This window comes from Ustilago hordei (genome assembly GCF_900519145.1).
Source record: "Ustilago hordei strain Uho2 genome assembly, contig: UHO2_contig_03, whole genome shotgun sequence".
NCBI lineage: Eukaryota > Fungi > Basidiomycota > Ustilaginomycetes > Ustilaginales > Ustilaginaceae > Ustilago > Ustilago hordei.
In genome coordinates, this window is record NW_024545288.1 from 658,068 (window position 1) to 682,549 (window position 24,482).

At 50.8% G+C, this 24,482-nt stretch overlaps 7 protein-coding genes across 7 annotated transcripts; 4 read left to right on the forward strand and 3 right to left on the reverse strand.

Moving 5' to 3' along the window:
• Positions 1-365: 365 nt before the first annotated feature.
• UHO2_01839 (uncharacterized protein) lies at positions 366-5,606 on the forward strand (the record flags this gene model as incomplete). Its single annotated transcript, XM_041559276.1, has 1 exon — positions 366-5,606. One exon carries the CDS (start codon positions 366-368, stop codon positions 5,604-5,606), a length of 5,241 nt encoding a protein of 1,746 aa, XP_041415210.1.
• Positions 5,607-6,049: 443 nt separating this feature from the next.
• UHO2_01840 (uncharacterized protein) lies at positions 6,050-8,041 on the reverse strand (the record flags this gene model as incomplete). The annotated part of the gene is made up of 1 exon (XM_041559277.1): positions 6,050-8,041. One exon carries the CDS (start codon positions 8,039-8,041, stop codon positions 6,050-6,052), a length of 1,992 nt encoding a protein of 663 aa, XP_041415211.1.
• Positions 8,042-8,567: 526 nt separating this feature from the next.
• On the reverse strand, positions 8,568-10,925 carry UHO2_01841 (uncharacterized protein; the record flags this gene model as incomplete). Its single annotated transcript, XM_041559278.1, has 1 exon — positions 8,568-10,925. One exon carries the CDS (start codon positions 10,923-10,925, stop codon positions 8,568-8,570), a length of 2,358 nt encoding a protein of 785 aa, XP_041415212.1.
• Positions 10,926-12,299: 1,374 nt separating this feature from the next.
• UHO2_01842 (uncharacterized protein) lies at positions 12,300-14,408 on the forward strand (the record flags this gene model as incomplete). Its single annotated transcript, XM_041559279.1, has 1 exon — positions 12,300-14,408. The coding sequence occupies one exon, from the start codon at positions 12,300-12,302 to the stop codon at positions 14,406-14,408; it is 2,109 nt and encodes a 702-aa protein (XP_041415213.1).
• A 240-nt stretch (positions 14,409-14,648) lies between these two features.
• On the reverse strand, positions 14,649-15,971 carry UHO2_01843 (MADS-box containing transcription factor; the record flags this gene model as incomplete). Its single annotated transcript, XM_041559280.1, has 1 exon — positions 14,649-15,971. The coding sequence occupies one exon, from the start codon at positions 15,969-15,971 to the stop codon at positions 14,649-14,651; it is 1,323 nt and encodes a 440-aa protein (XP_041415214.1).
• A 1,657-nt stretch (positions 15,972-17,628) lies between these two features.
• On the forward strand, positions 17,629-18,141 carry UHO2_01844 (uncharacterized protein; the record flags this gene model as incomplete). Its single annotated transcript, XM_041559281.1, has 1 exon — positions 17,629-18,141. The coding sequence occupies one exon, from the start codon at positions 17,629-17,631 to the stop codon at positions 18,139-18,141; it is 513 nt and encodes a 170-aa protein (XP_041415215.1).
• Positions 18,142-23,641: 5,500 nt separating this feature from the next.
• On the forward strand, positions 23,642-24,412 carry UHO2_01845 (uncharacterized protein; the record flags this gene model as incomplete). The annotated part of the gene is made up of 1 exon (XM_041559282.1): positions 23,642-24,412. One exon carries the CDS (start codon positions 23,642-23,644, stop codon positions 24,410-24,412), a length of 771 nt encoding a protein of 256 aa, XP_041415216.1.
• Between the last annotated feature and the right edge of the window lie 70 nt (positions 24,413-24,482).

Below are 24,482 nucleotides of genomic sequence, written 5' to 3' on the forward strand. Positions count from 1 at the left end.
CCTTTTTTTTCTTCTTTTTTCTTTCTTTTTTTTTCTTTCTTTCTCTCAACTATCAGAATTCACGCAGAACAAAGCGGTGAGACGCGTGGCTCAGGAGTAAGTTGAGTGTGAGTGAAATCTAGGCAATATTTTGGCTCTCTTCCCCGCGCATTTCACATTTGTTGCTGCTCACTAAATAACGCTCCACTGACACTTGCCTGCTCAAACATCATAGCAACCAACTTCATCAAAGCCCTACGATCACAGCTGTCACAACGCCTCACAATGCGCTAGCTACATAGTTTAACAGCATAGCCTTCACCCTGCTTATCGCAACCTCATGCTCGTCTTGGTGCGGCAGACCTCGAGCGTGACCGCAGCTTAGCATGGCATCCTCATCACCCTCAGCGCCTCCTCGGCCAACCATGGCTAGTCCAGCGCTTTCTTCTACCTCCGTCCCGACCAACCTTGATGCGAACCAACCACACCAAAGTCATCACCAGCCTCATCTTCGCGCACGCCTTCACGCACTTCTCCAGCATACCGAATCACACTCCGGCTCAAGTCCTGCTCTATCTCCTACTTCCGAAACCGGGAGCCACCATCCCACCAATCCGGATGCCTTCTCCAGCTCGACATCGCTCAATAGTGCCGATCATGCTTCACCGTCTTCTCAGAAATCGAACAGCTCGCCGCTGAAATGCAAAGCATCTAAGGGTGCTATCAGTGTTTTGCAAAACACGACTCAGCCCTCTCCGTCTGCTTCGACATCGAAGGCTGCTCTTGCTACTTCGCCTCCGCTAAAGCTAGCAGCACTGCCTCGCTCCCTCACTACCTCCAATCTTGATCGTGTTGGTGCACGCAGCCCGCGCTCCGGTTCACATTCTTCGGGCCCATCCCGTGCTTCGAGTCTCGATCCATCCCGTTTCTCGGCCGATCGAAACGCTCAACCATCAACTGCTGCAGCACAGGAACGACAAGACGAGTCTCCGATCAAGCAGAAGCGACAGCGCCCTTCCATCAAGGTGCGCATTATCACCTGGAACATGCACGACAGCGTGCCCAAAGGTGATCTTGAGGTCCTCCTTGGCAAAGCAGGTCAATACGTTCCACCAGACCCAGACTGGGACGTTAGCTACGACAGCGCGGAAGAGGAATCCGATACAGATGGACAACAGAAACCGCGCAAAGGTGCACATGTCGTCGGCCAAGAGGATGTGCCAAGAGCCGATCGTATTCCTCCACTCCCGCATGACGACTCGCATCCGTATCATCTTCTTGCCATTGCCGGCCAAGAGTGTCCATGGGGAGATGGAAAGCGCTTAGCAACCTCCGTCGGTATGGCTGGAGAGCTCGGTGACTTTGGGAAGCAGAAAAATCGTGCAGTCAAAGACAAGGACAAGGACAAGGAGAAGGAGAAGGAGAAGGATGCGAGCAAGGACAAGGACAGGGACAAGCCGTCCAGAGCCAAGGAAAAGCAACGGTCCGGCGACAGTGACTCTCTGCCTAGCGCTGCGGCAGATGATAGTAAGACAACGCACTCCACCGTCGATGAGACTCCTGCCAGGGGAGGCGCTAACCTCCCATCGGACGGCAACAGCTTCCCCTTTCTCTCTGGCCCGTTCTCGATGGCGCTCCCCGGTCAGCCTCTAACATCGCCCTGGATTGGTGGCAGCTCCATGCCAGGCTTCAGCACACCCCTCAATGAAGCCGGTACTGATGATAAGTCAGCTGTCTGGCCAAACATTGGTGGCAAGGGCTGGAGCGACCTCTGCGAAGATTGGCTCGTTCGCAACCAGACCGCAAAGAAGGACAAAGATCACAAGGAGAAGTCATTCATCAGTGGCGCTCGTCTTGCCCGTGCTCTTTCGCAATCGACCGCCAAGAAAGACTTTGCACTCTCGAAAGGGTCACTCACAGACCATCACCACAACACGCCAATGCAGTCCATGTCTGCTGGCGTTACTCCCGAGCTTTCGCGTGCAGCGAGTCCCATCGGCATTCCCATGAGCGCCAGTGTTCCAGGCACGCCCAATCAGAGCACCTTTGAGGGGTTCAATGCGTTCCTTGACGCTCCGAGTCAGTTTCCTGCGGATCCATCTGCCAGTTCGGCAAGTGCCGAAAAGCGCAAGCGCCTTGTCCCTAAGCTCAACCTGAATCCTATCGAGCTCGTCAAGAAGTCGGCAGCGACAGGTCGCTCTAGCCCTGCAACATTCACTGATGCCGAATGCGTCGCCTCTCCTGTCCTCCTCTCACCCACGGCTCTTCAGCCTAAGAGCGGCCATCAACTCTTCCAAGTCACACAAGCTCCCGCACCGGCAGCGTCACACGCACAATCTAGTGACCATGCCGGCTTGCCGGCTTCCACCAGCGCCGGAGGCTTACTTGCGGTTCCGGGTACACCAGCTATGAGCCGTATGAGCTCATCTCACAGTCTATACAAGCTCGCAAGTGCTGCCGATCCGACCTCTCCGTCCGTCTCTCCTGCGGCAACCGAAGTCCATGTTGAACCGCCAACTCCGTCTCGCACTCCTTCGCCTTACCCAAGCACGGCCAACGGCAGTGGAATACCGCGGGACTCAGCCTCTCCTGCTCCTCCGGGCGTGGCAAGCATCAGCCACGAGGCAGCGGGCGCCAATTCAAAAGGCGATGAGAGAGCATTTGCCGATGCCATCCCTAAGGCTCTTGGACCTTACGAGCTCGTCATCAAGGAGCGTATGATGGGTTGCTACATGGCTGTCTACGTCTGGCGCGGCTGCAAGGATCGAGTGCGGGGTGCATCTCGATCGCATGTCAAGTCAGGTTTGCTAGCTGGTCGTGTTGGTAACAAGGGCGGTGTCGGCATCTCGCTCAAGCTCGGCACCACCAGACTTCTCTTCGTAAACGCACATCTTGCAGCGCACGAGGACAAGGTTGCTCTCCGACTTGCAAATGTCGCCAAGGTCAAGGCAGCGCTCAAAGTCGACTCCTTCCTGGATTCCAGTGACCCACGGTCTCGACTTGAGGACATCACTGAGCAGTTCGATCACACCTTTTGGTTCGGCGATCTCAATTTCCGCATCGACATTTCGCGTCAGCATGCTGACTGGTTGATGATGAACAAGAAATACGACCAGGCACTTGCTTTCGACCAGCTTGGTAAGGTGCTCAAAGAAGGTGACGCTTTCAAAGGCTTCAAAGAAGCTCCTATCAACTTTCCGCCCACCTACAAGTACGACGTACTCAAGACGCTCAAGATCAAGAGGAACAAGACGTTGACATCGATACGGAACGCTGTGGATATCCCTGACGCCAACATAACTGGAGCTGGTAGTTCGAGCAGGCCTGCCACGGCTGACTTGGGTACCACACCTCTTGGCGAAAGTGTCATACCAGAAGAAGGCGCAGTCAGCTTCGATGCGCAAGCCGGAGATGCCAACATGTCATACATAGGGCCAACCGAGCTGGATGTCGAGGACGTGTCCGCACGTAGCGAAGCAGCGCACGGCATTTCGCCAAACACAGTGGATAGCAAGGTGGAGTCTAGCGAAGGGCAGGATGCTGATCGTTCGGATGAGGATCGCTTTTCGATCTCTTCATCCTCCGCATTCGGTTCGGTCACCTCTTCCTCTGGCCTTGCCAACAACTTCCATCAGACGCAAGAGGCTCGTCTATCGCAAGGTGTCGACCCAGCATTTGTACGCGAGCGCGAGATCGAACTTCAACGTCAGCGTCAGCTCGCAGAAAACACGAGTGCTGCACAAGGTCCGCGCTTCTTCTCGCAAGGTGCTGCCATCAAAGCCAAGATCAAGATCATGGAGATGGTCCGCAGTGCCACCAATTCGAACCTCAAGGACAAGCTGGGAAACGTTGTGTCATCGGGCAACCAGCATGGTGGCGGCAAGAAGAAGTGGCTCAACGTTCTGACTGACTCGCCGAGGAAGGCAATGATGCCAGCTTCCTTCTCGAGCGACAACAACTCAATTGTCGAGTCGGTCAGCTCGATGCCATCTTCTGCTGTCGAGTTCTCCTCGTCCACGCTGTACACTGACGAGCATTCTTTCACGACAGGAGGTCGGAGAGGCAGTCTTTTGTCGAACGACGGCGCTCTCAGTAGTGTTGATCACGGCGAGACGGCAGGCTTCAGAAGCGGATGGAGCATGGATGGTCATACCTCATCCATTGATCATGAGAACGGTAGCAATGCTTCAGCGCCCGTGCTTGCAGGACCTCGTCGATCCTCCTTGCAGTTCGCCAAAGCAACCGCTCTTGCAGCTGCAAAAGCACAGAGAGAGGCCAAGTACCCACACTTGACGGGAGCCACGGCGGAGCAGATCGACTTTCTTGAAGCGCAACCCTACGATACAAGTGCCAAGCAGAGGGTGCCGTCGTGGTGCGATCGAGTCTTGTTCCGTTCTACAGTGCCAGTCGACCCTGAGGATGACGATGACAGCGATCAGGCCAAGATCGGCAAGGCTGAAACCCACGAGACCGGTCTAGGCTCCAGAGTGGGTAGCGCTCTCTCGAATGCGCTCATCACGCCGCTACGTCACGCAGCAGAGCGTCGTCACAACATGCAGGCGCAACGAAGTACTTCAAGTGGCCTTATCGCAGCCGTTGCAGGCAGCTCTAGCATCGCTTTTGCGTCAGAACAATCAATGGTACCAGAGGCAAGCTTGGTTGACCCAGTCACACGCAAAGGCAGCACGCTTAGACGCGAGAGGTCCAACACCACCACAGCAGCTCCTGTGCCACCAGCGTCGTCGAGCCCTAGGGCAGAGACCCGAACACTAGCTGGTGTCGAACGCACTCGTGCACCTCATCTTCTGCAGCGATTCTTGCATCCCAGTCGCCACCGCCATCACGCCAAGGCTCTTAGCCCAAGTCTCACCTTCTCGGATCTCACTCATGAGCCGAACAAGGATAACAGCTGGGCCATCAAGAATGGTAGCATGGATGTGCTTCCCACTTCGGCAAGTCTCGGATTGGGACTCGGTACAGGTTTAGGCTTAGCCGGGCTGGAGAACAAAGCCATCAGCACAGTCGATCTTCCGAGTCAAGTTGAAGAGAGAGACAACAGGTTCGATGGCGCAGCGAAGAAGCTTACTGCCTCCCCCGTAGTAGGCGAAGTTCAGGCTCGTGTGGTCATCCCGCCACGCCAATCTTCCGCCGCTTCATCACCCGTCAAGCCGAACAACGAGCCAAAGCCTCCGATTCGCTCCGCTTCCTTCGCAGCTGCATTGCACAGTAACGGCGCTAGCCCGCTTCCCACTCCACCGTTACCGTCTAGATCAATTCCGGCTTTACCTGCCGGTCCTCGTCGCACGTTCTCCTCGCACTCGGCCCACAACCCTCAGCCCATCACAGACAAGGTTGGGTGGATGGATAGCCTTTCCCACCACCTACCATCTTTCTTTGCTCCTGCCATCTCTGCTCTGCGCTCCCATCGTCATGCTTCGATCGTCGGCGCTCATCTTGAGGCAGAGAAGAAAGACGAAGCGGAGAAGGAAGAAGAAGAGATTGTGGGTCCAAAGAAAGGCAGGATTGAGTGTCTGCTGTACAAGAGCTTGGACGATAGAGAGATGAGGATTCTGGAAGGTAGATCTGATCATCGGCCGGTCATTTTTGTTGGTGCTATCGGCATCTGATGTTGCAGTGTCAATGCTGTATCTGTTTTCGTCTTTGCATTTTATACCCTAATTGATGATCACATGCAACTTTTCAAGCTCGTTCGGCCACGTTTGTGCTGTGCGACTCAGGTGAGGTGGGGTGAGGAGTGGTTGTCATGTGAGTTTAGGCAGCAAACAATGTCGCTGCGATCGGTGTATCGGCCCGTACGGATCTCGTTGCGTGCGGACCCTAGGACGTCAACCAAGGCATGGCAACAATCTGTTCTTGCCAAGACACTCTGAAAGCTAACTTGTCAGCACACACAGGGAGGGGGCAACTCGGACTCATGGGAATGTATTTACTATTTTGGCAAGGGAAGTGAAGATGAATGAATGACAGGAGGAAGAGGGTAGAGGTCAGCTAGTCTCCTTTTCTCAGGTCGCCACTGGACCTAATGTGATCATTTGCGAAAGTTGGGTGTTTAGGCAGCAAGAGAAGGCTTAGCAGCACTGCTACCCCAAGCTCCTGCTGGCTTTCCACCTGGAGCACCACCCTGCGTCCTTGCACCAGTGCCATGGTTAAAAGCACCACCAGTCTTACCACCGGCAGCACCAGCCCAACCTGACTTCTTCTTATCCTTTCCATCCTGACCCTCCTTTGCCGCTGCCGCAGCAGCTTCATCTTGAGCCTCCTTACTAATAATAGGCAACGGTTTAGACTGAATGTTGCTAAGCACATCATGCATTCTTGTTCCGTTACGGAGGAACCAATCTCCGTATCTCCTACCCACACGACTCTCCGCAATGTGAACCATGTTCGTATCAATCACAAAGTCAAGATCGCTTGTGTTGACTACTTCGCCCTCGAGGAGCGAACCCGAAGACCACTTGAGCGAGCGGGTAGAGTTTTTCATAACCATCATCATCTCCACCAATTCCTCCTCGTCAATTTCCAAGAACGAAGCCAACTTGTCGGTTCCCAATGTAGTGTACAATCGCAAGAACGACCTTACGTTGGCGTTAGAAAGCTGAGTCTTGACATCGGAGAGGAAAACTCGAAGCTGATGTTGGGTTGGGTCAGGGAACCCCGTTTTGTTCTCCTTGTACTCCGCCAGTGCCTCCTCATCGTGGTAAGGGGGGCTGTTACCGGTGATGAACTTGGGACAAGCATACAAGAAAAGCTCTTCGAATGCAGCCAAACCTTCCGCTCCGCGTTTGGTCATCTTGTTGAACTGATCACCATACTTCTCCTGCATCTGAGTCTGGATGTTTTCGTCAAGACGAGTAGGGCAGAGAGCGCAAGCGGTGGAAAGAAGAGCGTACATTCGATCTGCGGTTTTGTTGATCTGATCGTACTGGTACGATCGAGTGTGGTACTGACGAAGACGCATGATAAAGACCAAAATGTGGGTGAAGGATTTGATCGCATCCGGATAACGACGGAGCATGAGGTAGGCGAAGCCGACGTAGTAGTATGCAGTTACGTGGCAAGCTGTAACTCGGTTGATGAGGCCGGATTTTTTGTTGAGTTCGATGTGGTCGAGCATCTTCAATGCGAGAGTGTAATCGCCGAGGAGGACATGGACGCGGAGAAGACCGATGATGGAAAAGTAGCCAAGCATGCGGTAGAGTGGTTTGGTACCGAATTCGCCTGCAACCTCGTCCGGGTCCATACCCTTGGATGCGGCAACGAGCTGTTCCGTGATGCGAGACTTCTGGATCAAAGAGTAGAGAACGTTGAGAACAGAGTAACTGCTCCAAACACCACCGTCCTGCAAGAGTGCAATCTCGTCCTCAGCCTTGTTACCAGCCTTGTTCCTCCACTGCGAAAAGCTCTGGAACTGGTAGATGAACTCATCAATGATATCCCAAAGCCACTGAGCAGGCAACTCGAGTTCCACAGGACCATCGCTGTTCAAAACAAAGTTGAAAAGGTCGCAATAGTTATCATACGAGTGGAACCTATCCTCGCCGTCCGGACTCAACCTCGAGTAGACGTGTCGGTACCAAAGCTCCCTGTAAAGAGTTAAGAACTTCTGATCGTCATTGACCAGAGGGGCGATAGTTTCGGCTTCGGGCCATTCGGAACGAGCGTAGAATTTGTCGGTGAGACGATTCCAAGTACCCTCGTAAGCGTTGGAGATGTCTTGGACGTCGTTGTTCTGAACGGCTTGGTTGAAGAGGACGATGTACTTGCGGATTTGGTCGGGGACTGCGGCGAGAGCAGCTTGTTGGGCTTGTTGTTGAGCTTGGGCGTGTGCGGCGGCGAGAGCTGCAGCTTGGGCTTCGTCAACTTCGGCACCTGCTTCGCCGGCGAAGGGAGCAGAACCGTAGTCTCCTACGACGAGATCGACATCATCTCCAAGCTCTTCTTCGTCACCAAACTCTTCTTCACCGCCGAAGAGTTGACGCTGCTGCTGGGCCGGGTTGAATGCAGAGCCGCTCTGGGCCTGCTGAGATGGGGCGGTAGCCATGATAGGTGTAGAGTTGGACAGAATCGGCAGAGCTTCTTTGGGGATCAAAAGAAGCTGTGCTTTGGATGTCGTGGTGGGTGATGGTAATCAGGACGAGGGAGCTGGAAAAGGGTGCAATTCACACAGCCAGCAAAAGCTGCATCTCGTACGCCAAAAAGCTTGTCAGTAGTGACCAAGAAGTAGGCAAAAAGTCGCGCTCTGCTGAGGCTCGAGGAAGGTGGCAGGCCCGCAGAGCGAAACTTGAACTCAACTCTCAGACGTGCTTTTTCGCTCTTCTTCGCGCTCCAGCCTGTCGTGTAACAACACTTTTTCGAAGCAGAACAAAGCAAAGGTAAGAGGAATTTGTATTCCTAGTCAAGCACGCGACTACGGAGAAAAGACTACAAATTTGTATGCTTTCTTGACGCCAATTCGAATTTCTGTAGTGGTTCTCGTCCGGAAGATCTGCTGTCACCAGACCCTTGACCAAATGCATGCTACAGTTTCTAAAAACGCTAAAAATTTGATACCGCGCGGCTAAATAGCATCACTGATACCCCCTATTATCAAAGAAATTTCCATGCGCTTGCGGCTGTTGCTGATGATGCTGATGATGCTGTTGATGCTGTTGATGCTGTTGATGCTGTTGATGAGGCTGATGCATCCTCACACTCCCTCCATTCACCAGTGGACTCAGATGCGACTGATGACCCCTCTCATCCAGCAAGCCTGAATTCGACGCGCTCAGCCCACCAGTCTGACCAGGATCCGACGACAGGTACCCTGAATTATGATGGTGGCTATGATGTCCATACTGCTGCTGCTGATGAGACAGAGTCTGTGCTGTATTTGTATACTGCGACTGTCCGAACAGCGATGGACCAGTAGCAGCAGTTTGAGAAGCCCAAGCATTATGCGTTTGATCAGGTTGATGCGCGTTATGGTGTTGCTGCGGTTGCGGTTGCAAATGGTGATGTCGTGAAGCTTGCATAGCATCGGAGGAAGGAGCGGAGGCGATGGTGGAAGAGTCGTTGTTGTATGTGCCAGCATACTCCGAGAGTGGAACATTACGACCACTATGCGCTGCTTCCAGACCGGAAGACGACAATGACCCTTGCTGCGTCTGTAACGACGATGCAGGATCATCATTCCCACCAGGTCCCAACATCGAATTGCGTTGGTTTGGCGGTTGTCGGAACCGTGTCGGTGTATCATCCAGTTCAGCTTGATCCGCTTTTCGCCTCTGAACACCCCCTTTTGCACCTTTATTCGCACCTGCACCTCCAGCAGTAGACCCCTTCCGTCCAGACGTATCTCCTCTCAAACTTCGATCAGCATCTGCCAACGCCGAAGACGAACTGCTAGCACTCATACCTAACATACCTGTGCTTCGTGCATTCTCCATTTCCCTCGGCGTACTTTCGGTCGGCTCTTGATGCGCATTGCTCGCCCTCGCCTCCTTTTTGCGATGCAGATTCGCCTCATCGATAGCATTATCAATGATCTGCTGCAGCAACTGTCTCGCTTTCCAATGATCTTCACAATCCCCAAGCTCTGGATGGTCATTCTCGAGCCGATTGATAGCCGCTTTGACTCGATCCTCAGGTTGCTTGGCCAATCGAACTTCTTGCAGCAGCCATTCTTGGTACAGCTTACGACCGGTCTTACGTACGCTTAGATACTGCTCTGGTCGGATCTCCAGGAATTCTTTCAGCGGTAAACGACCGAGAGTGGCCATGGAACGCTTCGTCTGATCCCGATGAGCCCGACGAGCTTGTTGCATGGTACGATACTTGATCGAACGTGACTGATGACCAGGAGGTGGATGCCAAGTGCGATTGAGCCAACCTTTCCAATCGCCCAACGAAGCTTCTGAATTGTTGGCAGCTTTGCGTGCGCTGTCGTTCGCTCCCTGACCTGCTGTGGAAAGACGTTTGAGTTGGGCTGGAGTCTGATGACCCGAAGTGGAGACTTCGGCTGACATGTCCATCGGGTCATCTGGGAAGACTGGGCTCGGCAAGCGACTCTTAAGCAGATCATTCGCATCTTGGGATTGATCTGGCTGTTGCTGTTGCGAATGTTGCTGCTGCTGCAAGTTTTGTGGCTGTGATTGAATATGATGTTGCTGCTGGGGCTGCTGCATCTGTTGTGGTTGCTGCTGCGTCGTTTGCTGTGTCGCCCGCCCTGTAGCGGCAGACAAGCTGTGGTTCAATGCAGAGGTTGGGGTGGGTGAAGCCCCTCGCAATGTGCTGCCAAACGTTCTGTCCAGTGTCGAGCTTGCAGAGTCGAGTGTGGTGCGGAAGTTGTTGGAAGCAGCATTTTGGTAGAATTGGCCTTGCCGTGTATCAGGTCGCCCTGTATTTGTTGATGTGGCGGTCGAGAGGTTGCTGTTGGGAAAGGAGGAGTTTTGGGTGCCATTGACACGTGCACGATTGAGATCGACGTTGCCGTTGGCCGGACTGACATCTGCTCGTAGGTCTTGTGAGCCGAGAGGTTGCCCTGGAACGCCCGAGCCGGGTGCGGCACTCGTTGCTCTGCCTGCCGTGTCGGTCGCAGCGAGCTGCATCTGGGAGATCTCGATGAGTCTCGAGGTGAGTGAGACCAGCGATGCGAGCTGCGTCCCCATGACGGAAAGCTGATTGGTGATCTGAGAGCTCATGGAGTTAACCGCTTGGACCACCTCGACATTGGAAGGTATCGATGAGGAAGATGGAGTAAGTTGGGAAGACGTGAGCTGTGTTGCTTGCGAAGGCGGTTGCAGCTCCTGTTGTGCTGCATTGCTGAGACGAGGGGCGAGGCGTGGGTCCATCGCTGCCGAGAGACGGTTGAGAGGCGGTGAGGGTGACCATCGAGCATGTGTTTGCTGTGGGTAGCCATGGTAGTCCTGTCTTGAGAGGCGCGACATGATGGCAAGGAAAGCTCTGCGCTGGATCTATCCGTTCACGATCTTCTACCAGCAGACTAGAGTGTCTCTATCGGTACTTTGCTGACTTGAGCTCTGGCCAAAAAGAACGCGCTCGAGCGAAGAGAAGTGGTGGCTGAGACGTGCAAGAAAGACAGAGCCTTGCATCAGTCAGTCGCGGGGTGTGGGGATGTGTTGTGTGCTCAAAGCATCCGTGTTCGATTGGGAGGAAGTGAGCCCGGCTATTCCGTCGACAGCTAATCGTTCCTTGCGTCGCGTCGATGGTGGTCAGACTCGATGCAGCACGAAGGGTTTGCGAGTGTAGATGACTCAGGAGCTTGATGCACAAGACAAGCTGAAGTCCTGCTGTAGTGAAGCGGATGACAACGCGTCGAGTTGCGGGTTTAGTCAACTAGTCGAAGAAGATAAAGAGAGATCGTAGTTGTCGGGCCAAGAAGTCGTGTCGGGTATTGGTGAGCACGTAGGTCAGTGTCTCGCGCTACGATGCTCGTTGTCGAAGTTGGTATAGGTGATTGAACAAAGAGGATCTTGTGAGAAGGATGGTGAGAGCTTAAAGATGGAGTCGCACTGAGGCCAAAATCTGCACAATCGAATCGATCCTGGGTCGTGAGAGGCGCTTGCCTTGTACCAGGGGAGCTTGGACCAATTTCAGATTTGACGCGTCGTCTCTGGGTTTCGCTTTGACGCCCAGCAGCTACTGTATCAGCACGTCACACACACACCCACACCCACACACCCACACACATAGATTCACAAGCCACGCTTTCTCTTTCTCATGGGTCTGGCGGGTAAATTCTCCGTGAAGACGAGCGAGTCCTTTGTTCTGGCTCTGCTCTGCCATGGCTGCTTGCTTGGCTTTCATGTCGTGTTTCAGTTGGTGATAGTACGAATGGAGCCCTCGTTCAAGCCTCGCCTTTGCCATGAACACGAAAGAGCCAAAGACCCAAAAGAACGCAAGCTTAACTACCAAAACCCGGGTTTCACGTCCGACTTCCGCAGCTGCTTTTTCTCAATGTGTCTGTTTACACGACCTGACACAGCTGCAAACGAGCCAAAATTAGTATGCCGTCAACATGTCATCTAACCGAAGGCCGTTGTGACAGAGTGTGGAGGTACAGTGATAGATACTCTGCGTTATCAGCTAATCCTTCGCGGATGCAAATCATTTATCGATGCTGATCATCAGGAATGCCTACCCTTCGTCAAGGACTTCGAACAATGCTCATGGATCAAACTTGCTAGCATTGCACAAGTTTCTCGTGACGCAAGGGTCCGTTCAGGAATCCATACAACTTTCTAGACCACCGGCTCGTACAAGGATCGAAGCAGTACCTACACCGCTAGGTTAGTGAGAAGATGATGGCCTCGAAAATTTCGCCTCTGCCTTTGAGGCAGCTGGCAGGTCCTTTTGCTGTTCGATCTGGAATCATTCGCAGCTTGGCTCAAGCAGCATCGAGTGTCAGCACCATCCGAACAATCCGTATTGGCAGCTCAGCAACACAACCCGAAATCGCAATCTCCGACATCCTCGCCAACGCAGCTAAAGCACATGGCCTTCGTGCACCTCTTCCCGACTCACTCTCCCGCATCGTACGCTCGGAACCACCAGCTCGACGATCATGCTTCCGCACTTCACTCAGCTCCAAACGAGCCGTCTCTTCCTCTTCCACAATCACCGCCTCCAACTCCTCCCCTACCCCCAACGACCCCAAGAAAACTTCGAAATGGCCGCGTCGAACAACTCTCCTAATCACCTCCTTCGCCACAGCCTACATCATCGATGAATACTTCAACGCCCGCACAGCCCAACGTAACCTCCTTACCGCCTACGCCGGCCTTCAAATTGCTCTTGACTACAAACTCAATTTCGACCGAAACTCGCTCGAATCCATCAACGCCCTTCACGAGCGATGTGCAGATAAACTCATGTATGTTTGCGAGAAGAACCAAGGTCTCTACATTAAGTTGGGTCAAGCGATTGGTTGCCAGGCTGCAATCCTGCCAAAGCCTTATCATCAGTTGACGAAGCTGTTCGATAATGCGGAGAGGTTGCCTTATGAGGAAGTAAGGAAGGTGCTCGTGGCGGAATTGGGTGCGGACCCAAAAGAGGTTTTTGCGGAATTTAACGAGCTTCCTGTTGCAGCAGCTAGTGTTGCGCAGGTTCATAAGGCGAGGTTGAAGCCTGTAGAAGGAAGTCCTGAGGGAACATTGGGGCAGGAGGTGGCGGTGAAAGTTCAAAGACCGAATATCAGGAAGTATGCAAAATGGGACCTCTGGTCTTTCCGCATCCTGTTGAGGCTGTACGAGAGGATTTTCGAGCTACCATTGGCGTTCAGTGGGCAGTACATTTCGGATCAGATCGAACAAGAAACTTTCTTCCAGCAAGAATTGGCCAATTCACTCCGAGCAAAACAGGCGATCGAGACGGATCCAGAAGCACTGGTTAGGAAAACTTGCTACGTGCCCAAATTCCACAAGGATCTATGTACGCAAAGGGTATTGGTGATGGAATGGATCGGTAACACGTGTCGTATGACAGATAGAGAGAAGTTGGAAGAGTGGGGGTTGTCAGCAAAACAAGTTTCCAAGTCGGTTTGTGAAGCCTTTGCCAGTCAAATTTTCCAGCATGGTTTCGTACAGGCTGATGGACACCCGAGTAATGTTCTCGTAAGGAAGCATCCGAATGGGAAGAAGGGACAACATCAGGTAGTGCTCATTGATCATGGGTTGTATGTTGAGCTTAGCGAGGATTTCAGACGCAAATACGCTCAACTATGGAAGGCGATCTTTACACTTGATCTCAAGACTCTGGACGAGATTACGGTTGGTTGGGGTATGGGAGAAGGCTCTTCCGAACTCTTCGCCTCCGCTACGCTTTTACGACCATGGAGCAAACCCAAAGATAAGAAACAAGGTGGCGCTGAAGGTGCACATGCTAAGAAGACCAACTTGGAACTGCAACGAGAAATGAAGGAAAAACTCAAAAGCTTCCTAGTCCATACCGAACTTCTTCCCAAAGAACTCCTATTTGTGGGTCGATCAATGCGCATTATCCAAGCGAATAACCAAGTCCTCGGTTCACCAGTCAATCGACTCAACATCCTCGCTAAACACGCAGCCGCTGCACTCATCGCAAACACGGAAACCCCGAGCCTCTATCGCGTCTTCAAGCCTATTCGCAGCAAAGCAGTCAACTCGACGCTGGGTGGAAGGTTCTCAACATGGATTCAAGACAGATTGGACTTTGTCAGGTTCCGTACGACTCTACTTGTGCTGGATCTGGCATTTGTTGGAAGTGGACTGTCTCATTGGTTGAGGTATTTGTTCAGAGCGCCGGTTTCAGCGTTGATGGGGAAGAGCGATCCAAAGAGAGGTGGGTTCGAGGATGATCTGGAACAGAGTATGAGGCAGATGGCAAGGGACGAATTTGGCGTGGAGCTGGATGAAGGTGCTTTCGTCGGTTGAGGGTACAAAGCTTTGTGATAGATGCGGACACGAGCATTCATACAAGATAATCAAGGATCATTCACAGCGCTGTTCGGCCAAAATTTCGATGGTTTCCGTAAAAGAGCGTGATAGAATTGAGCAAAGGAAGGAATAAGGACTATGGAGAATAGGAGTTAAGCGAGTATAAAGTTGCAACAAACAGTATCCAGTGGGTATATAAGAGGTTCCGGAACATCAAAAGGTCGGCGGCGGCAAGAATCACCAGGCAGGTCTCGGAGCCTGAATCTCCCGTGCTTGCATCGACGCCAACTGCTGTGGATTGAAATGGCCGAAATTGGCTGCTGCCGAACCGTAATTGAAGACGGATGGTGGCTGTTGTTGTTGTTGCTGTTGATGATGATGATGTTGCTGGTGCGGATCGTTGGAGAACATATTCTGCGTGTTTGTTGAGGGCGACATGGTCTGATTCCACGCTGCTTGGTTTGCGTCGACCGTAAGTCCGTTTGCGGTGTGTGCCTGCTGTTGACCAAAGTTAAGGTCGTGGTTGCCAGCAGCTGCGGACGTGTCACCGTAGAATCCACCAGCATTGTAGCCGTTAAACTCTGCCGAGGGCACGTGGATGTATTGCGGCTGATGGTGATGGTGGACTGCATCGTCGCTGTAGCTTTGATGCATGGGAGGTGGGGGCATAGGGAGGGTTGCGTCAGTAGCTGGGGCAGTGTTGGCAGCGTTGTCGGCGTAGCTAGCTGCACGACCGGCAGTGTTCTTTCTGGGCCTACCACGACCACGCTTAGCAGTACCGAGTTGAGAGCCAGAAGCAGCAGTGGCATCGTCCTCGGCAACAACAGCGGAAGCAGAAGCCTTGGAAGAGTTGCCAGTGGAGTTGGTACGAGGACGCTTTCGGTTCTGAGCAGCGCGCTTGTTGGAGCTAGCCTGCGATCCGGAAGGCGAAAGACCACCGTCACCATCACTCGCCTCCTCACCAGAAAGTTGTTCACCACCGCTCTCCCCAGCACCGTTGGGCGGATCAGGAGCGTTCAAACAGGCCTGAATGAGGTTCCTTCCCTCAGCCTGCGTCACAAGCGCTTGCAACTTGGGCGTTGTGAAAGTGTAAACAAGGCCGGTCTGCGAGACGACCAAGAGCAAAACTTGGGTTCCTGTAAGCGTAGCAAGTTCGTAAGCCTTCTTCATGATACCAGCTTTACGCTTGCTGAAAGTGATATGCCTGCGGGCATCGCCTTGGATGAATTCGATCTTGATCTTGCGGCGACCAGTCTTGAGATCGCGTTCTCCCTTGGCTTCGGTGTGTGAGCGTTTGCCCTTCTTGCCTTTACCCTTGCCGCCATCTTCGGAGTCGCCGTCGTCGTCGTCGTCGTCGTCGTCGCCTTCCTCATCGTCTTGCTCTTCTTGGTTCTCAAAGTCGGCGGGGGCGGAGAAGCCGGCTGCGAGGTCGAAGTTGCCGTCACTGTCTTTGCTGGAGGAGGCGAGCTGAACCGTGCCAAAGGGAACTTGATAGATTGGACTGTTGGCGGATGAGCCTTGTTGACGGACGCCAACTACGCCGGCGGATAGACTTGACATTGTGGGTATGATGCAGAGAGGTCGGTATGGGAAATGCTGTAATCGATGGTGTGGCTTTCAAGGTATCAGTGAAGTCCGGAAGGATGACCAAGCCGTGTCGATGAGAGCCGCCTTTGTAGATATGCCTTCAAGATAATGTGATTTGTGGAGCTAAATCGTGAATGGTGGAAAGGAGTGTCATGTCTCCGAACAGGCGAGCTGAGCTTCAACCAGAGCAGAGGGAACGACGGCTAACCGGCTGGGAGTTGACAATTTGATGCTGCTGTGGGCGTGTTGTCAAGATTGGCTCCTTCTCCGCACTCGCTTCGAACCACAGGACAGGCTCGGTATACAAGAAGAGTTAAGGCATAGCAAAGCAGAGAGCGAAAACAACAACACTCGCTCTCGCGAACGGAAGTAAATACTATGTTTTTTTTTTTTTTTTTTTTTTGTATTCATCTTTATTGAGACCCTTTCGATCCATCGCTTGGAAAAAATACAAACTGCATCTGCTTGAATGTCTATGGAAGCCAAAATTGCATTCTCGTTGGTGTTGGATGAATTTTAAAAAATGAGAAAGAGGCGCTTGGAGAGAAATGCCTCGGAGCGCGTGGAGAATGTGTGCTGGTCCTGGAGCACGCTTCAATTAATCAAGCAGGGTCGAGCAAGGAGAGATCGTAAATCGCCCCGATCGACGACTAAAAAAAAAAAAAAAAAAAAAAAAAAAAAAAAAAAAAAAAAAAAAAAAAAAAAAAAAAAAAAAAAAAAGGCAAGCTGTTGCTGATGAACGATTTGGCTCGCTTTTTCCTGGGATGTGTGGCTTGAAGAGATGAGAAAGTCGGCTCAGTCAGCCTCTCGTTCATCGCACCTCGCACATCGCAAAAGAGCATGCTTTCTACTTTCCCCAACCTTGCCAAATGTAGGATACCATGGCAACCGGCCTAACAAGATCATCGGAGTGCAGATGACTTTCTTGAGTTAAAGCATGTGATGTCTCGGTGATCGAAGCATGCAAATGCAGCCTTCGCCGAGACCACATCCAATCACCAACCTCGCTCGACTCAGACTTAATGCATTGCCTGGGCTGACTGCCAAACCTCAAGACACCAGTCATCAGGCAGCCAGTGCATTCCTTTACCCCTTGGTTGTTCATCCATGCTCCTGCCCAATCAGCTCCTAGAATCACACAAGCATCTAGAGAACATCAACACATATATAAGCACTCATCTCATCATGTACTTAGGAGTGATTCATCATTGCAATAGACACAAGTGATCACCAACTACTGACAAATGACTTCAACAGATTAAGAGTCTGAATGCTCTTGCCACAGGACCAATGCCATCACCATTTTGAATATGACACCATGCCTTCACACCCAAATGACCCATTGCCTGAAGAGTCATCTGACAACCAGGGCAAAACAATCCCTGCATTACATGGACACCAGACAATAACTGAGCATGACACTATCTCCTCCAATGAATCAGATAGTGATGAAAATGAACCAAGCAAACCCCTACTTGACCTCAATGACATCAATAAGCTAAACATTACCACCCTTCAAAACAAACTTATAGAACTCACTCTCCATAAATGAGCTGAAACATCTGCATCCTACAAGAAGCCCTCTTGCCACCCCACTTTCCATCATGAGCTTTCCCGAATCAATGACACCATGAAGGAAACACCCAAGCTAACTATGAAGAACTGGTATGCTTGGAACCCTTGCCTCCAAAACATCCTATCCAACTGGCCACCTGCTCTAAAGCACCTCAATGGTATCACCAAGCCAGGAGACAAAAAGTTTGATCAAAAACTAGACAGAAACCTCTGCATGATCCTCCAAAGTCATGCCAAACTCACAGGGACTGACAACATCAACTACCTCTTCATCCAACCCACAAAGGCCAAACCATGGAAACTACACAAACTATACACTTGCCTCAAGAAAGACCTTACCAAGATGGAGCATATTGCCAAGTTGACCCTCCTCAACAAAGCTGGTAGGATTTGGATGTTCAATGCAGACGTCTGCAAACTCATTGCCAATATCAATGAACATTGGGCCAAAGCCAAATCAATGGAGTATAACCTAACCTGGGTCCTCAAGATCAAAACACTCATTGACCAAACAAAATTCATCAGAATGTACCAAAATTGCATCACAAACCTCCAGGACAACAGCTGAGCCACAGACTACAAAGCAATCTGTGTGGCCCTCTTCAAGTGCCAAGATGACATGATCATGAAACCCAGCCACAGAGTGGATGGCAATAAAGCACCTCAAGCATTTGCCATTAGTGGCCAATTCATGAATCAAGATGCCTATAGCATTGGGAAGCCTGGCCCCAATGGACACAGAAGATGCTATTACTGCCAGGGGGAAAACCATATCAGCCACTTTTGTCCCAAGAACCTTAATAGTGAGCCCTTGCCACCCAATAATGCCAACTCCACTATCACCACCAACAGTAACCCAACATCCACCTAGGATGTCTGGTGTGCCATTGCCTCTGCTTATTGCCCATCACTAGATGAATGATCCAACATGTGGATCATAGACTCAGGTGCAACTGACCACATAACAAATGATAATGTGATTCTCATTTCCCCCATCCTGTGCATTGGTTTTGTGAAGACTGCTGGTGGGATGATGATTTGTATTGCAGCAAGAGGTCAAGTTAATATTAATGTTGACAGATGTGAGGTGCATTTGTCAAATGTACTCTACATTCCAGATGCCAATATAAACCTGATGTCAGTATGGGCCTTAGCAAATGATGGCACATGTGTGACTTTCAAATCTGACAAAGCATGTATTGAATGGCCCAATGGCCACATATCTGGGTATGCCAACCCCCCATACTAGGCATTGGGAAGTCATCCCAGACAAGTCAGTGGCTCTCACGACAATGTTTGATGATGAAATTGCCAGCCTACTGTCATGGGCCTGGATGCTCAAGAAGCAGGAGGGTCACTGGTTCATATGGAAGGAGCACAGGTATCGAAGATCTAGTTGATACCAGTAGAGAGCATGGTCGTAGTGCAGTCTCCATGGAGACCATGGACTCCTATGGACTCACATGCAAAGGAGGATCGAGCCATATGCGAGGAGGGCCAGGCACAGCCATGAGGAGGACCAAGCTCAAGGAGCAGGCACAGCCACGAAGAGGACCAAGCTCAGATGGTTACCACTCAGGGGCTCGAGAGACAAGGGTCGAAGGAGTCGACACCAGGTCATGAGGAGGAGGAGCAGTGTCGAAGGAGTCGACACCACTCAGGAGGCACAAGGGTGCCAAACAAGCAGGAGAGGCCTCCTGAACAGTACTCGATGAAGAAGGTACTCTCTGGAGAGAGAGCAGGAGCAGCATCGCTGGCGATGCTGTGAAGAGGTATATAACCATGCTTTCTCATCATCAAAGGTTGAGTGGATCCTCATCCACTCTACACATCATCATAACTAGTTATCACTTCAGCATAAGTATATATTAGTTTCAGTCAGCATAGCAGCAATCTATCAAGGTTGCTCCTCATCATAGTGTGTGTGTTGTATCACCACTACCTGACGTCCGAAGGCGCCCACAGCAGGTTAGCAGTCCAGATCAAGATAGAACCGAAGGCAGTAGTCCACTGCAGTCCGGGGATCACTTCAAGCATCAAGTCAACACACTGGACACTCATGTTGACACCATCAACCTCATCACCAACACCATCAACCTCATTATCATCGACATTCACCAACCTTATCACCAACACCATCAACCTCATCATCATCAACACTCACACCAGACCTTGGTGTCATCATAATCTATGCATTGATATTGATCGTGCCGAGCTACCCCTGAACAGAGTGTCCACAGAGGTCAGCCGGAACCTACGATAGTATATACAATGAACGCCACCTGCTGTCACTGCGCAACTTGATAGTTGCCAAACAACTAGCTCATCAAGACAGATACCGAGACAATAGCTGTTGCACAGTTTGATAGTCACCGAGTACCTCGACAGTCCGACCTGGGTTTCAGGCGCGAGACCCCTGACACCTACCAGATCAATTCGACCCCAAAATGGAGCCAAAGCCATGCAAGTTCAGCAACAACTTCATTCATGAATGATGTGGCCATCCTGGGTGAGACAAGACCCAAACCATCAAGAAGATCTACAGGATCCAGATCAAACCTTGCAAATGTCAAGATTGTATTGTAACCAAGTTGACAAAAGCAATAATGAAATGAGGTAGTAGGGAACATGCCAAATCACCCCTCAAACTAGTGCACATCAACTTAGCCACCCACTTCTCGACAAAGGCAAAATTCTCATGTTTGTTGGTAGTAGTGGATGATGCATCAAGTTTCACATATGTCAAACCAATGCAAATGAAATTGGATGCCTTACAAATACTACAGGAGTGGGTGAACTATGCCAAGACTCAGACCAGCCATAAACTGAAAACTCTCCAGTTGGATAATGGCAGGGAATGGACCTCCACCGCAGCAACTGCATGGCAAAATGATGCCAGATTCTGGTGGCAGAAAACATCAGCATATAATAGTGAGCAGAATGGAAAGGCCAAATGAACCATTAGGACCATCAAGAACATGATCATGACAATGTTGTGAATGCATAACTGTCAGGGGTCTCGCGCCTGAAACCCAGGTCGGTCTGTCGAGATACTCGGTGACTATCAAACTGTGCGACAGCTATTGTCTCGGTATCGGTGACTATCAAGTTGCACAGTGACAGCAGGTGGCATTCGTTGTATACACTATCATAGGTTTCAGCTGACCTCTGTGGACACTCCATTCAGGGGTAGCTCGGCACGATCAATATCAATGCTTCGGTTATGATGACACCAAGGTCTGGTGTGAGTGTTGATGATGGTGAGGTTGATGTCGTTGGTGATAAGGTTGGTGAGTGTTGATGATAAGGAGGTTGATGGTGCTGGTGATAAGGTTGGTGAGTGTTGATGATAAGGTTGGTGGCGTCAACAAAAGTGTCCAGTGTGTTGACTTGATGCTTGAAGTGACCCCCAGACTGCAGTGGACTACTGCCTTTGGTTCTATCTTGATCTGGACTGCTAACCTGCTATGGGCACCTTCGGATGTCAGGTAGTGGTGATACAACACACACACTACAATGAGGAGCAACCTTGATAGATTGCTGCTATGCTGACTGTAACTAATGAGTACTTATGTTTCTAAAGTATTGACTAGTTGTATGGTGAGTAGAGTGGATGAGGATCCACTTGACCTATGATGATGAGAAAGCATGGTTATATACCTCTTCTCAGCATCGCCAGCGATGCTGCTCCTGCTCTCTCTCCAGAGAGTACCTTCTTCATCGAGTACTGCTCAGGGGCCTCTCCTGCTTGGCACCCCTGTGCCTCTTGAGCTGTGTCGACTCCTTCGACACTGCTCCTCCTCCTCATGACCTGGTGTCGACTCCTTCGACACTGCTCCTTCTCCTTTGATCAGTGACAGTTCCTTTGGCTCTTGTCTCTCGAGCCCCTGAGTGGTAACCATCTGCATGCTCCTTGAGCTTGGTCCTCTTCATGGCTGTGCCTGCTCCTTGAGCTTGGTCCTCCTCGTGGCTGTGCTTGGCCCTCCTCTGCATGTGAGTCCATAGGAGTCCATGGTCTCCATGGAGACTGCACTACGACCATGCTCTCTACTGATCTTGACTAGATCTTCGATACCTGTGCTCCTTCCATATGAACCCGTGACCCTCCTGCTTCTTGAGCATCCAGGCCCATGACAATAACCTACCACAAACCTTCTGGCCACTTGCTGCTGAAGCAGCAGCATTCACCAAAAACATCCTGCCAAATGTTGACAAACAAATCCCTTACAATGTGTTCTATGGACAAGACCCACAGAAGCCATTTGATCTACTCTGAACCTTCAGATGTCTCACTTGGGTACACATACCCAAGGCAAAGAGGAGGAAGCTGGACAACACCACCATCCCCACAATCTTTGTTGGGTATGACAAGGAGCACAAGGGATGGAAATTCGCCTCCCCAAACCACAAACCACTGATCTTTTGGTTGAACACAGCAAGATTCCTAGAACACCATGTCAGAGGTCGCACACCTGAAACCTGAGATCGGTAGTTGTATCAATACTATTACCGATTCTGTTGAGTTATGCAACAGCACTTGTGGTATTGCGATTCTTCACGAGATATGCAGTAGAGCCATCTCTATTACTTTTCTCGCTCGAATCTGTAGTTGTGTTAATGCTATTGCAGATTTCGACTGACCACTGTTGGACACTCTGTCCAGAGGTAGCTCAGCACGATCAATAACTAGGTGAGCTTGCAGATGACACCAAAGGTCTGGTGAATATGGTTTGGTGGCATCGACACAAGTGTCCAGTTGTGTTGACTAATGCTTGAGGTGATCCCTGGACTGCAGTGGACGACTGCCTTCGGTTCTATCAATATCCAGACTGCTGGTTTGCTAAGAACTGCCTTCGGACATCAGGAAATGGTGATACAACACATGCACTTCGAAGAGGAGCAATCTATTGATTACTGCTTGCTGACTGAAACTAATGTATACTTGCTTTGAAAGTGATAACTAGTTTATGGTGAGTGTAGAGTGGATGAGGATCCACTCGACCACTAGTGACAAGAAGGTATGGCTTTATACCCCTTCGCAGTGTCGCCAGCGCCACTGCTCCTGCTCTCTCTCCAGAGAGTACCTTCTGTGTTGGGCACCTCACAGGAGTCTCCAATGAGGCTCCTCCTCCTCATTGCACTGTTCATCTGTCTTTCCTGAGCTGTGCCGACTCCATCAACACTGCCCCTCCTCTTTATGTCTTCCTCGCCAGTTTCTCTTACACTGCTCTCCTCCCTTTGACTGGTGACAGTCCCCCTTCATTCCTATCTTGTGTGCCCCTGAGTGGTAACTAGCTGCATGCTCCTGAGCTCAGTCCCCTCTTGGCGGCGCTTGGTCCCACTACCTGCATGTGAAGCTTCGCCACACCATCATCCTTGCCACTGGTCTCTGTGGGATCTGTCATACGATCTCGCTTGCTACAGGTTCTGGCGGGATTCGTGGTATCGACGATGCTCGTGCTGATTTTGTTGAGATCTGCCATAGAGCTGATTCTACTACCGATCTTGGTGAACTCTGTCGCACCTCCTACGATCTACCCGATCCCACGATTCTTGCGCTACCTTCATATGAACTCCGGTCTTCCTTCACTCTGCGCCTCCGGGCCCATGACACACCAGTCCTGGAGCGATTGAATGGACACAACCCCAACCTGAAACATGGACAAGATACAATATGAAGACCCATCCAACATCGAATACCTGGGTTACACAGATGAGGACATTCATGATGAAGACCTTCAAGAAGTAATTGATGATGCATATCAACCATGCAAGGAGCAGAATATGGGGTCTGAGCGAAATGACATCACTCATAGCCCAGACTATGACAAATCATGAACCACCTTTACAATGGATGAGATTAATGAAGATGATATCGAGATCACAAGGATCTAGAAATTGAAACCAGGACTGCACCCAATGATGATCACCAAGTCATTACAGATCTATAACAATCAACTACCCCAGTCCAGGGTGCTATACAGGTTTCAAGAGAAACTCCTCTGCCAAGGAAGGCTCACACAACCCCCCCCCCCCCCCCACCACCTCAAAAGAATGCGAGTGCGAACATGATCACCATTGGCAATCTCAAACCAACAGTAAGAGAAGCCTTAAATGGACCAGATCAAACTCACTGGCACAAGGCTATCTGCACTGAGATGGAAGGATTAGAAAGCATGAACATATGGAAAGTAGTTGACATGCCAACAAATGCACACTTGGTGGATTTGAAACTGGTTCTCAATGTCAAGATGGATGCCAATGGAGTTCCCTACAAGTTCAAGGCCCAATCCTGTGCACAAGGCTTCTCACAGAGGGAGGGGGTGGACTACATGGAGATATTTGCACCCATAGTCCCTCATGACACCATCCATACAGTACTTGTGATTGCTGCCAAGTTCAATTGGGAGATTGATACCATTGACATCAAACAGGCTTACTTAAATGCAAGCCTCAGCCATGACATTTACCTCAAGGCCCCAGAGGGTGTGAACATTGCACCAGGCAAGGTATACAAGCTACTCAAGAGCCTATATGGACTGAAGCAGTCCAAATGCAAATGGCACAAGGAGCTGGATTCGCACCTCTGGTACTTAGGGTTCTTCCCTTCTCAAGCAGTACCTTGTGTTTACCTCAAGGGGACAGGTGATGATCAAGTGATAATCACTGTATATGTTGATGACATGCTCATTGCAGCACCAAGGCAACATCAAATCAATGCAGTGAAACAAGTGATCATCAAGAAATGGCAAATCGAAGACAATGGCCCTGTAATGGAATTCTTAAAGATCAAGATCATGCACAATCAAAAGGACAGAACAATCGATCTGGATCAATGAGCTTATATCAAGGAAATCATTGATGAGTGGATTTGACCAAATGAGAAGACATGGACCCCAATGACTATGA